Genomic DNA, 13,120 nt, shown 5'->3' on the forward strand with positions numbered 1-13,120 from the left:
GGGCGCGGACTGCAGGCCCCAGCCTGACCCTGTTTTCACACTGTGGGTTGCAACCCATCGTTGTGCCTGGAAGTCAAGTCCGTAGGTCACGAAAAGCACCTTTAACGAGGAGAACAGAGCAGAAGGGGAAGGGTTGGGGCGGGCTGCGTGCGGTCTTCGCACTGGCTGAGCCGGGGTCGCGGGGAGGCTGCGGGACCCACCCGGGCGCCCGCTGCGCCCACCACAGTCAGCCTTCTCGGCAGGCGGAGTGCTGAACAGCTTAAATCCACCATGAGTGTCATCTGTAGTTGGTCGTGATGTGAAAGGCATGAATAAGCACATCATCTGCGTCAGCCTGAGTCTGCAGAGCTCCAGGGAGGAACGCCCCACGTACTTTTCAGAAAAAGGGTTGTTGAGTGCAGCACTTTTCAAGTTTATGACAATTGTACCGTTTTAATTTAGTACACATTGCCCTTAAAGTGAAAAAAAACCCACATAAACATGAAAAGAACAAAGGCATGTTCAAGTTCAGCTGCTGGGTCCAGAAGTGTAAATATTGACAGTGTTAAGAAAAATGTTGACTCTAGAATCAGCAAACTTTTGACTTTGCCTGAACTGTGTTTCTGAACTACAGTCCAATAAGGAAAACAGAGCAAACTTTATGAAGAAGATTATTTAAATCTTTATCACAAGTTCAAAACTCAGTCGAAATGGGACATACATTATTTAGAGTAGAATTCACGCACAGGAGGACTGAACTTTCAGAATTAAAGGGATGTATGGAAACAAGACAGCAAGCGGAACTTAGCAATGAGCCCCTTGAATCAAAGGAATGAAAGAAACAGTAGTGATTGGTACAATTTCTTCGTCATTCTACGCATGTTAATGAGAATGCCTTTTATCATCGTAGATGGAAAGTTGCAATATTGACCTGCTTTGTAAACTGTTCCTCAGTATCTGTATGGAGCACACCATTTTTGTTAAATCCACCGATGATTTAAAATTTAACCTCTTTAAAGTAGCGCAGTGTATCATTACCTCTGTACTGTTGTAGGGCATTTAGAAGTAAGGTTTCCTCAGACTCACAGACATAGAGAACAGACCGGTGGTTGCTACAGGGAAGGGGGCTGGGAGAGGGAATGGGTTGGGAGTTTGGGGTTAGCAGATGCCAACTGTTAACACAGATAAACAACAAGGTCCTACTGTACAGCACAGGAAAGTATATTCAATATCCTGTGATAAACCCTAATGGAAAAGAATATGAGAAAGAATGTATATATGTGTATAACTGAGTCACTTTGCTGTACAGCAGAAGTTAACACAATATTGTAAATCAACTATATTTCAATTAAAAAAAAGAAGTGAGGTTTTCTGTCCAGAGTGGGTACAGGCTTTTTAGTCTCCATGAGAACAGGATAATGATAGAGCTTTTAGTCTGTCAGGTATGGGTGACAAATTATGAGATAATTTTTATGCAGGACTTGATGGATGGGTTCAATTTCACCTCCTAGACAGGTGGGTTACACAGAGTCACAGAACTGAGAAAGGGTCAAGATACATCAAAATGGAAAAGCTTGAATAAACAAGAGCTATATTTGGAATCACTGCCTTATACGTCTCTGAGCTTTAGTATCCTAAGAAATTCTGCTGACTCTTCATGGTTGTATTATAAAAATTAGTGAAAGCTGTTAATTTATTAAAGGAAGCTCACTGAATAGCCAACTTATCAATAATTTTTTTAAACATGGGGATAAAATATGCAAAACATAAAATTTGCCATTTTAACCATTTTAAGTGTGCAGCTCAGTGGAATTAAGTACGTTCATAAAGCTGTGTAAACATCACTGCTGTCTATTTCCAGAACTGTTTCATCATCCCAAATGGAAATTCTGTGCCCATTAAACAAACCCCCCACCTCCCAGACCCTGGTAACCTTCATTCTACTTTTTGTCTCTAAACTAGGCACCTCATACAAGTAAGACCATACAGTATTTGTCCTTTTGTGATTGGTTTATTTCACTTAGCATAATGTCTTTAAGGTCCATCCATGTTGCAGCGTGTATCAAAATTCCATTCCTTTTCAAGGCTGAATAATAGTCTTTTGTTTGTTTATAGTACATGTTACTTATCCATTCATCCTTCAATGGACACTTGGTTTAGTTCCACCTTTTGGCTATTGTAAACAGTGCTACTGTGAACATGCATATACAGGTACTTGTTTGAGTTCTTGCTTCCGATTCTTTTGGGTGTATACCTAGAAATAGAATTGCTGGAACTTGTGTTAATTCTGTGTTTAATTCTTTGAGGAATTGTCATGCCATTTTTTATAGAGGCTGCATCATTTTACATTCTCACCAGCAGTGCAGAAGGGTTCCAATTTCTCTACATCCTCACCATACTTATTATTTTCCTGGTATCTCATTGTGATTTGATTTGCATTTCCCTAACGACTAGAGATATTGAGCATCTTCTCATGCTTGTTGATCATCTGTGTATCTTCTTTGGAGAAGTGTCAAGTCCTTTGCCCATTTTTGAATTTGGTTCTTTGCTTTTTTGTTGTTGAGTTGCAGGAGCTCTTTTTTTTTTTATTTTTTTATTTTTTTATTTTTTAAATGATTTTTTTTAATTGATTTATTTATTTATTTTTGGCTGTGTGGGTCTTCGTTTCTGTGCGAGGGCTTTCTCTAGTTGTGGCAAGCGGGGGCCACTCTTCATCGCGATGCGCGGGCCTCTCACTATCGTGGCCTCTGTTGTTGCAGAGCACAGGCTCTAGACGCGCAGGCTCAGTAGTTGTGGCTCACGGGCCTAGTTGCTCCGCGGCATGTGGGATCTTCCCAGACCAGGGCTCGAACCCGTGTCCCCTGCATTGGCAGGCAGACTCTCAACCACTGCGCCACCAGGGAAGCCCCCAGGAGCTCTTTATTTATTCTGGCTATTAATCCCTTATCAGATATATGATTTGTAACTATTTTGTCCCTTTCTGTGGGTCTTTTTCACTCTCTTGAGAGTGTCCTTTGATGCACAAATTTTTTTAAGTTTGATGAAGTTCAGTTTATATGTTTTTCTCTTTTGTTGCCTGTGTTTTTGGTGTCATATCCTGGAAATCATTGTCAAATCCAATATCATGAAAATTTTTCCATATGTTTTATAGTTTTTTTTTTTGTTTGTTTTTGTTTTATAGTTTTAACTCTACATTTAGGTCTTTAATCCATTTTTAATTAATTTTTGTTTGTAGGGTAAAGTAAGAGTCCAGCTTTATTCTTTTGCATGTGGATATCCAGTTTCCCAGAGCCACTTGTCGAAAAGACTGTCCTGTTGCCCAGTGAATGGTCTCGGGACCTTTGTTAAAAATCAGTCCACCATGTGTGAGGGTTTCTTTCTGGGCTCTCTGTTCTATTCCATTAGTCTATGTCTGTCCTTATGCCAATATCACACTGTCTTGATTACCATAGTCTTGTAGTAAGTTCTGAAATCAAGAAATGTCAGTCCTCCAACTTTGCTTTTCTTTTTCAAGATTTTTTGGCTATTTGGGGTCCCATGAGAATCCTTATGAATTTTAGAAACATTATATCGATTTCTGCAAAAAATGCCAGTGGGTCTTTGATAGGGATTACATGGAATCTATAAATTGCTTTAGATAGTATTATCATCTTAACAATATTAAATATTTCAACTCATGAATACATAATGTTTGCCTTATAGCTTATTTATGTTCTTATAGCAACATTTGGTAATTGGTGCACAAGTCTTTTGCTGCCTTGGTTAAATTTATTCTTAATTATTATTTTTGATGCTATTTTGAATGGAGTTGTTTTCTTAATTTCTTTTACAGATTTTTCATTGTTAATGTTTGGAAACACACCTGATTTTTGCATGTTGACTTTTGTATCCTATAGATTTGATGAATTTATTTATTTAGCTCTAGGGGGTGTGTGTGTGTGTTTGTAAATTTTAGGGTTTTCTACAGATAAGATCATGTCATCTGTGAACAGAGATAACTTTAGTTCTTCTTTTCCCATTTGGATGTTGTTTATTTCTTTTTCTTGCTTGATTCTTCTGGCTAGAACTTCGTATACTTTGTTCAGTAGAAGTGGTGAAAGGATCATCCTTACCTTCCTTGTTTGTGATCTTAGAGGGAAAAGCTTTCCATCTTTCATCATTGAATGTGATGTTAGCTTTGGGTTTGATTAATCTTATTAGAGACCAATTAATCCAAACCTTTTGCTGTGTCTAACCATAGTTTTCTTTTCCCAAAGAACCTACTCAGCAGGGCTTATGGGATATGTATTTTTCTGGCTGGGAAGCAATCACATCTGGCAAATATTGGGTCAGCCGAAAAGTTCGTTCGGGTTTTTCTGTAACATCAGAAAAACCCGAACAAACTTTTTGGCCGACCCAGTACTTTCATAGGTGATATTTAGGTGATAAAACTGGCACATTTAAATATTTTCGGCACTCTTAACCCCCATTACGTTTGCAGCTTCCAGAGGAAAATAACAGTACGTCTCCATATGTCGACTACGTCCAGGAGTTCCTGAGGGCGTGCGAGATAGGGCAAGCAGGATGCATGGGTGAGGGGGGGAGAGGGCAGTGACAGCGGGGGAGGTGGGGACGTGGGACAGCCTGATGGGAGGGGCACAGAGAGGGTCCTTAGGGGCCAGGAGGGCTGTCCTCTGTGCAGAAAGGAGGGGCCCGGAGGACACCGACCCCTCCCCCAGGCCATTGGGAGTGCGGTGAAGGGGAGAAAAACAGCGCCCCCAGGAAAGCACGGCTGCAGTGAGGGCGGAAGGCAGGAGGAGTGTTTGTTGAAAGGGCTGAGGGGTGGGGAGGACGTGGCGGGCGCCGAGCAGTGGCCCATAGAGTCGTCAGACCCACGTGGCCATGTGTTTGTGGTGGGGAGGCCTACGGGGGCATCGTGGCCTGATCCTGGGATCTTACAGCAATTGGTTGGGGTGTTACGTGTGTGTATTCGGAGATTTATTTTACAGAATTGGCTCCAGTGAGGGTGAGGCCGGCAAGTCTGGGATCCGTGGGGCAGGAGTTTGCTACAGCCTCGAGGCCAGATTCCTTCTTCTCCAGGAAACCTCCATCTTTGCTCTTAAGGCCTCCAGCGGATGGCACGAGGCCCACCCCCAACGTGGAGGGGACTTGCTTCAAGTCCAGCGTCTGCAGATGTTTCCACTTCTACAGAATGCCTTCGGAGCAACCCCCCATTGGTGTCTGGTTAAAGGGCTGGGTGGTAGAGTCTGGATAGACGGACACAGGAGACGAAACTGCCACGGGGGCGAGTGGCCTCAGGGCTGGAGCAGTCTGAAGGCCTGGGGGCTGTTGGTCCTGAGGAGGTGGCAGGGAGGCCACCAGCCTCACCCGTCCTGCCGGGGGGGACAAAGCACCTCTGCCATCTTGTTACCATTGCCAGGTCTCTCCAGCCCAGCGGCCTCTCGCGGGCCATCCTTGTGTTTCTGTGCTGGTGATTTAAAGAGTCCCAGAGACCTTGCAGAAGACATAACTGGGTGACAGTAAATGCTTCTGTTCCTTTTAGCTGTGAGGACAGTTTGGTAGTGTTTTAATAATTTTGGGTCTGTATTAGTTTTCTAGGACCCCCATAATAAAGTATCATAGACTGGGCGGCTTAAACAACAGAAATTTATTTTCTCATAGCCCTGGAGGCCGGAAGTCTGAGGTCAAGGTGTGGGCAGGGCTGGTCCCTCCTGAGGCCTCTCTCCTGGGCGTGTGGATGGCCGTCTTCTCCCCGGGTCCTCACGTGGTCGTCCCTCTGTGTGTGTCTGTGTCCTCATCTCTTATGTTGGATCAGGACTCACGGTAATGGCTCATTTTGCCTTGATTACCACTTTAAAGACCCTACCTTCAAATATGGCCACATTCTGAGGCCCTGGAGGTTAGGGCTTCAACATATGAGTTTGGGGCGGGGTGAGGGGGACACAGTTCAGCCCATAACTGGATCTGACCTTGATTTTTTTTTGCCATCATGTTTGGTGGAATTAGTATCCCTAATTTTATGCCCTACCTAAGTCTTTCAGTTTTCCTCTGGGAAGCTTCTCTGAGTCTTTTATTTCTGAGTTCTAGAAAACTGAGCTTGTGAGTTGAGGGAGAAGTCTGAAATGTGAGGAGCCCTGTCCCGTGATGACTTCTGGTCTTTCCCGGTCTGTCCTCTGCGTCCTGCACGTCACATTGTGCTATTGTGCTTTAGCTCATCCTCTCTGGGGGCTGTTTGCGGTGCTTCTGGAATTTCTCTCCTGTGGATTTAGTTCCCTGCAGCGTTGGTTCTGCTGGAACCAGCATCGGTTCGTCTTGTCCTGAGCAGGTCCTTGTCTGTAGTGTTTCTTCCACTTCCTTTTTTCCTGGGTTTTCTATTCTTTCATTGGGAGAAGTGAACCATTTTCTCAATTTTTCTTATTTTTCTCATAGTAAAGCTATTTCAGGGAAATAAGCCTTTACAGGCCCCGGAGGGTAAGATTGGGAAACAACTTCTCAGCTCTGTTTCCCGGTTCACGCATCATCGAGGCTCGGGTTACTGTTCACTGAAACGCAGCCTCGGGGGTGAGCCGTCCCCTTGGAGGGGACACTGGACGCCTGCCTGTCCCCGTGGGGGCAGAGGGTGTCCCTCCAGGTAGCCCTGGACGTGGCAGGTGGCCCTTGTTGCTGTCTGGTTTTCTCCCCCTCTGACAGGGTGATGCTGATGGCCCCCTGAGCCCCCTTTGTGAACCCTGCCTGTGTGGACACAGGCCCTGAAGAGCCAGGCAGTGTCTCTCCGCCGGTGCTTCCTGAGAGTGAGGCTAGGGGCTGCCACGGAGAGAGTTCTGTTACCAGTGAGCAGATGGAAGGACGGGTGTGAGCCCAGCATGTGGCCCAGGAGCCCAGAGTGGACACTGACTGAGCTGTCGTGGGTGGTGGTGATTGGTGAGGGGCAATTCAGGGGGGCTTCCTGGAGCAGGTGATCCCTGAGCTCAGTCCTACAGGGTAGCAGGACTTAGCTGCTGATGGAGTTGAGAACAAAGCCTGTGGGTGCAGAGGCTGGAGAAAGCCTCCCATGGTCAGGAGTTATGAATTGTTCAGGGCCGAGGGTCCAGGATGCCTCTGGGGTGGATTATGACAGAGAATGTTAATGGCGGTTGCCACTGTTCCTGAAAATGTTCTTAATTCTGGTGATTTCTGAGAGAGAGGAACGGTGTGTGTGTGTGTGTGTGTGTGTGTGTGTGTGTGTGTGTGTGTGTGTAGCAGGCGAGGGGGCTCTTCACGACCACGACACTGGTTCCTTTCTCTGCCTGGAATCCCCCCTCTGCGGTCCAGAGTGTGACTCTTAACAGTCTCCTGTCCTCGCGGAAAGAGATCTCTTGGAGAAGGTCACATCATAGGTGGTCTCTTGTCTGTGAGTGTCAGGCGTGGCGTTTTTTGTGTCCAGAAACAAAGGGGTGCTGGGTCCCCGGTCCGGACCAGGATGCTGTGCGCCCCACCCCTGCCCCAGTCCTCTGCATTTTGCCGGGGGTGGGGTGTGTTGGGGTCGGCTCCGAAACGCTCACTGACCGTCTTGCACAGATCAGGTGTGTGGTTGTACCCCAGGAGATTAAGGAGGAAGGCAGGACCTCCCTGCCCGGCCTGTCGGGGGCTCCTTGCAGCAGCCGAGTGTGCATCTCCACGGAGCTGGCGTCGCCCCGGCTCTCCTGGGAGTCGGCGGGTCTTAACGTCCGTTCCAGAGGCCCTGCCCATGAGCGTTGTTCCCAGCCTGGTGCCCGCAGGCGGCGGTGCGACGTCCACTGACAGTGGCCCCTTCTAGGCTGCGGCTGGCGGAGGCAGCACTTACACGGCGGGTGCTCAGAGGACGCCGGCAGCGGCCCAGCACCCCGCAGTGCTTCTCTGGACTCAGGCGGCCTGTGTCGCCCAAAGTCTCGGAAAGTCTTCAGGATGGTAATCACCGTGGATGGCCGTCCCCCTCACCCCTCTGCGTGCCTCTGCCCCACGGGCCCTGTGACCGCAGGTGGCTGCTCGAGGTTCTGGAGTTGGTGCCGGCCCCCTGGCGCCCCCGGGATCCGAGTGGTGTCCGGCGTCACCTGTGCAGGCGCGCTGCCTGTGAGCCGCCGGTGAGCGGCGGGCTTTCCGTCTGGCCGGGCTTCTCACGGTCTGTCTTCGTTCCAGGTGCCGCGGCCCAGTCCACGCGACTTGAAGACGGCAGGAAGGAACCGATGGCTTTAGCGGGCGGCCCAGATTCCTTTCTGCACCATCCATACTACCAGGTATGAGTGAGTGTGGCAGCGGAACGTGGCAGTGTGCTGGCCAAGGGCCGGGGCACAAATGTAGCTCATAACCTGACCATCCATCACTGGCAGGTCAGGGAGGAAGTGCTGAGCGGGGGGCTGTGGACACGCCCTTCAGCGCCAAGACCAGGCACTTTCGCACGGCCTTCCTTGCTTTGCTTGGAAGAGCTCATCACTGTGACCGCAGCCTCCTTTTCTACAAGATTTGCATCGTAGTGCACACTTCCCTGCAGTGAAGCGGGCCCTGTGTTGTCCCCCGCTGGGCCCTGAAACTCCAGGTGGTGAGTGGGAAGGGTGGCGAATGTTGGGATTTCAAGCAGAGGCGTGAGCTTCTGGGGCGAGGAAGTAGGAAGGAGAAGGTCCTCGGCCCAGCGCTGACCTTCCTGTCACAGGTGGAGCCCTTCCCACCCCGATAGCATCAGGCAGGCTTTGTGGGACCGCAGGTTCACCTGCAGCCCTTCTGCATGGGCTGTTGGACGAGTTTCATCTGTAAGTGTCCTTTATCTCCTGTGGCAGGTTTTTGTTTGAACTTTGGCTTTATGGTGTAGACAGATACGTTTGATCCTTAGATCTTTGGATTTGACAAGTGAATCTTGGTTCCTCCTTCTCAGCCCTTCAGCATGTGAAGCACTTGTGCCACCTGTCTCTCAGTGCCACCTCTCCCTTGGCCTCTGTTTTTCCAGCAGGAGTCTTACGTTTTGAAGTCCCTTGATCTGATATTTGCACTTCTCTGAGCTTGCTTTTCTCTCCCTTCATCTGTGAAGTCTGTGCTTAGCTGCAGTGATGATAATTTGCCCATAGCATAGGGGCTGCAGAGAGGTGTCTTTTTAATTTTTTTGGTGTCAAAGAGAAAGAGGTCTTGGAAGAAAGACTGGAGATTAGGAGTAGCATTCACTGTGATTACTGGATTTGGGACAAAGCCACAGTCAGTTTCAAGTGAGACAAGGGGGCTAAAACCTTCGCAGAGCCGTGAAGTTTGCTGGTGGCCCCCAGCCTGTTCAGTGGGTGAGCGTTCTCCAGGTCCTGCCCTCTGCCTCCTGTGTGATCGTTCTCTGGGTCTTAAAGAGGCCGAGGTTGCCTCACCCTGTCGATTGAAGCTCCGTGATGCCGCTATGGGTCATGGGTTCAGCTCTCACTTGACCGCTCAGCTTCGGCTGGTTGTCACCCCAGCCTGCCAGCCTTACACTTGGCACCGGTGCTCCCAGGGAAATGGGATCAGTGAACTGCAGGCAAAACCTTCCCCAGGGAAGTGTGTCTGCAAGTTAGCTGAGCAACGTCCTCTTTGCTGGTCACAGAGTGAACCGTAAGGGCCAGATAGGACGTAGGGAAGGTTCCACCCCAAGGCCCTCTTAGCTCAACCCACTGGCATCTCAGATTTCCTCTGGTCCAGGCAGGGATGACAGGAGTGCCAGCTGTAGCCAGTGCCTGGCTTCGCGGACGTGTTAGGTGTAGTCGCCGTCCCAGTTGCCCAAGGCTCTTCCCAGGAGCCAGGAGGCCGCGGACCCACGGTGGGCCCTGCCAGCGCAGCCTGTCACCCCGGGAGGAAGGGCTCCGTCATGCCGTGCCGCGGCTTTTGCAGGCACTGTTGCACTCCTGCGAGAGTCCAGCAGGCGGGCTTGGCAGCTCTTACCCTCTGTTCCTGGAAAAATCAGCCGACAGTTCCAGAATTTCTCAGAACATGGGATGATTTACAACGCGTTCGGTCTTGAGTAATCTGCAGTTACAGCAAATAGATACATCTCCAAGTTTTTAGAGAGAAGAATTTCTTTGTAAGATCGTCAGCGTACAAATAATGTTCTCATTCTAGCTGCTCACTCATCGCTGTGGCTTGGATTAGGGTTCAGTCAATGAGTCGCTGCTCAGTCGAGTTTGTTCTGGACATAGAAGCACCAGAAGGATTTTGTGCATTTAATCACCCTGCTTCCTGCTTCAGGGACAGAGGCAGCAGGTTGGTGGGGGGCATGGGATGGGGGTGCTGGTGGAGGCGGGGGTGAACTACTTCACTGTTTGACTTAGGCTGTTCCTTTAAACTGTGATATTGTCATGGTTCTGTGGTCTTGGGGGAAACCATGGGATGCCTCAGTGTCCCTGCTGGTGAACAAGGGTGCATGGTGTTGTCAGGGTGACGCGGGGATTTGGAGAAGGGTGTGGAAGTTACCCGGCACTGGGCCAGCCTGGTCTTAATCGCCCACCCAGCGTCGTTCCCTGTAATTCCTTGTTTTTTTTGTTATTTGTTTGTCTGTTTGTTTTGTTTTGTTTTGTTTTTTTCTTTTTGGCTGTGCGGTGCAGCTTGTGGGATCTTAGTTCTCCGACCAGGGCTCGAACCCGGGCCCTCAGCAGTGAAAGTGCGGAGTCCTAACCGCTGGACCGCCAAGGAGTTCCTCTTTAATTCCTTGGATGTTGATTGAATGCCAGCCAGGTGCCACCTGCAGTGTGAGCGCTGGGTGGCAGCTCTTCTCCAGCAGCTGCTTTCCTGGGGCTCCTGACTCCTAGTAGGGGAGGGTCATGGGGAAACTGGCAGATGAGATAATCGTGAGTAATGATCATGATTCTCAAGCAAAGAAAATCCAGCAGCGGGAGAGAGAGAGGCCAGGAAGTCAGGGAGACCCCCCTGGAGGGAGTGCCCAGAGCTGGGGGGCAGCACCCGGGCCGGGCTGGGGCAGAGCCTTTTCAGGGGCCAGAGGCCAGCACACCTGGCCTGAAGAGCCAGGGAGGGGTCTGGATTTCAGTCACTTAGGAAGGAGAGGTCTTTGGGGATTTGTAAATAGAGGCCTACAGCCCACTGTCTGCAGTTCTAAAATCCCCAAAGCTCTGAACCAAGAAGTTTCTTCATGGCTCACATCTTGCAGAATCTGACTCGACCTGTCGGAACCGGGTCCCTCAGGTACACCGGGGGCTCGGTGACCGGGCCGCCCTGGACCCTGGGTCATTTTTCTCAAGTCCAGAAAATTCTTATTTCCTAGCCATATCCTCCAGGGTTCTGATTATGCACCTATTATGAGGTACATTTTGTTTCTTTATTATACATAAAATAACATTCGCTATTCTTCAGAAACACACACACACACGCACACACACACACCCAGAAAATAAAAATGAGTTCAGGTACAGACATTTGAGTGAAGTGTTGAACTGTGATGTAGAAATGAGATGCTTGAATGTAGGTTTGAAATTTGAGATAGGTTGTTAAGGTTCCTGTCAGTCCTTAAAGATCTTGGGGGAGAAGGTGTCCGAGATCCCACTGACAAGAGACAGTGGGTCTGAGATCCTGCGCGGCCCCTCATGGCGTATGGAGAGGAGACGGCCCTCGGTGACAGCCTGCACACCCAGCCTTTTCAAGCCTAGCCACCCCAAGAGAAGGCCGCTGTCCTGGCCTTCCTTGTGCATGAGTGCAGTGGCTCTGCCCTCGGCATCGGTGAGATTGACAAGAGTCTGGAGAGTATGTCCCGCTACAGGAAAAACAAGTCGATTGTTGAAGGCCGGCTCCGGAGACTGAAAACTGCTCTGGCCAAGCGAACTGGGCGACCTGAGGTAGAGCTCAGGGGCCAGAGGAAGGCCTGGGGCGGAGGCGTGGCCTTCCTCGGATCATGGAGGAGACCAGTGGCGTGGAAGAGGAGGAAAAGGAGGAGACTGCAGCTGCTGTCTGTGGCCGTAGGGGTCGAAGTGATGGAGAGGTTGATATCACAGCTTCTAGCATCCCAGAGCTAGAGCGCCAGAAAGGAAAACTCAGCAAGCGTCAGCTCTTCTCTCACACAAAGCGGCTTCGCTCATCCCAGATGCTTAGGGCAGTCTCCTTAGGTTAGGACCGCTCCTGGGTGTTGCCCTATTTGACCGGTATCTTTGTGGAAGGAACCGAGGGGAGCTTAGTTCCTGAGGATGTGATAACGCAGGAAACGGATTCCTTGAAAGTGGCAACACCCAGCCCAGCCTCCTTCCCTCTGAAGGGTGAGTTAGCAGGCTTCAGCACCTTTGCCACCTCTCTTACCCAGGCCCGAGGCCAACCTCGGAAAACTAAGCCTGGGTCTGTGCAGTCTAGGCACCTGGAATCTCCTATCAAGGGTCAAGGTTCAGAACAGCCTCAGGCCCAGCTTCAGCCGGAGGCTCAGCCCCATCCTCAGCTTCAGGCTCATGAATGCAGTTTTTTGTGAATTTAAATTTATTTCTACCTATATTTTTAGGACCAGTCTCATTTCTAATAAGGGAAAAAAAAGTCTACAGAAAAAAACTCCTGTTTTTGCCACGTGATGTTCCACAAGTGCAGCTATAGAAAAGTGCTTGTCAGTTGAATAAAAACCACGTTTGATAGAGGGAAAAAAAAAAAAAGATTACTGGCGAATCTTCAGATATTGAATCCAAATATTTATTTCTACTTTTATAATTTTTTTTCCTGATTTCTGATTTGAAAATGCATCCGCTTGTATTAGAAGTCAAACATCGTAGAAACTGTCCTTGTGATCCTGCCCTTCTGCAACTCCCTTTGCCAGTACAAGGTGAAACAACAGCCTTCCCGCGATAGCCCCTCTTCCCCTACATCCCCATCTGTAATTTCATGAATTCTGTCTCGGCCCCACGTCTCTGCAGGTTGCTTCCTTTGGCCCCATTTCAGTTGTGCATTCCTGAGCCTTCAGGCCAGGAGCCTTCTCTTGCAGGGCAGGGGTTGGCAAACCACAGCCTGTGGGCCAAATCCGTCCCCTGCCTGCTTTTGTAAATAAAGTTTTATTGGAACACGGCCATGTTCCTTCACTTAACATCTCGTCTATGGCTGCTTTTGGGCCTCACCAGCAGAGCTGAGCAGCGTCTGGCCCTCTGCAGGCCACCTCCTGCGTTAGGACATCTATTAGTGCAGTGAGTCTTCTGGGTGGACAGAG

At 49.2% G+C, this 13,120-nt stretch overlaps 1 protein-coding gene across 7 annotated transcripts in view; it reads left to right on the forward strand.

Moving 5' to 3' along the window:
- GRB10 (growth factor receptor bound protein 10) overlaps positions 1–13,120 on the forward strand; it is a 222,400-nt gene that overhangs the window by 58,571 nt on the left and 150,709 nt on the right. For 6 of the 7 annotated variants that reach the window (XM_057550410.1, XM_057550415.1, XM_057550413.1 and 3 more), the window contains exon 3: positions 8,134–8,231. In XM_057550410.1, the coding sequence (XP_057406393.1) occupies positions 8,181–8,231 (51 nt within the window). In that variant the 5' untranslated portion in view covers positions 8,134–8,180. Of the gene's footprint in view, positions 1–8,133; positions 8,232–10,109; positions 10,201–13,120 lie in introns of those variants that run through there. The other variant, XM_057550416.1, reaches the window with a different exon arrangement.

The sequence above is a fragment of the Balaenoptera acutorostrata genome, chromosome 7, assembly GCF_949987535.1.
Source record: "Balaenoptera acutorostrata chromosome 7, mBalAcu1.1, whole genome shotgun sequence".
Classification (NCBI taxonomy): domain Eukaryota; kingdom Metazoa; phylum Chordata; class Mammalia; order Artiodactyla; family Balaenopteridae; genus Balaenoptera; species Balaenoptera acutorostrata.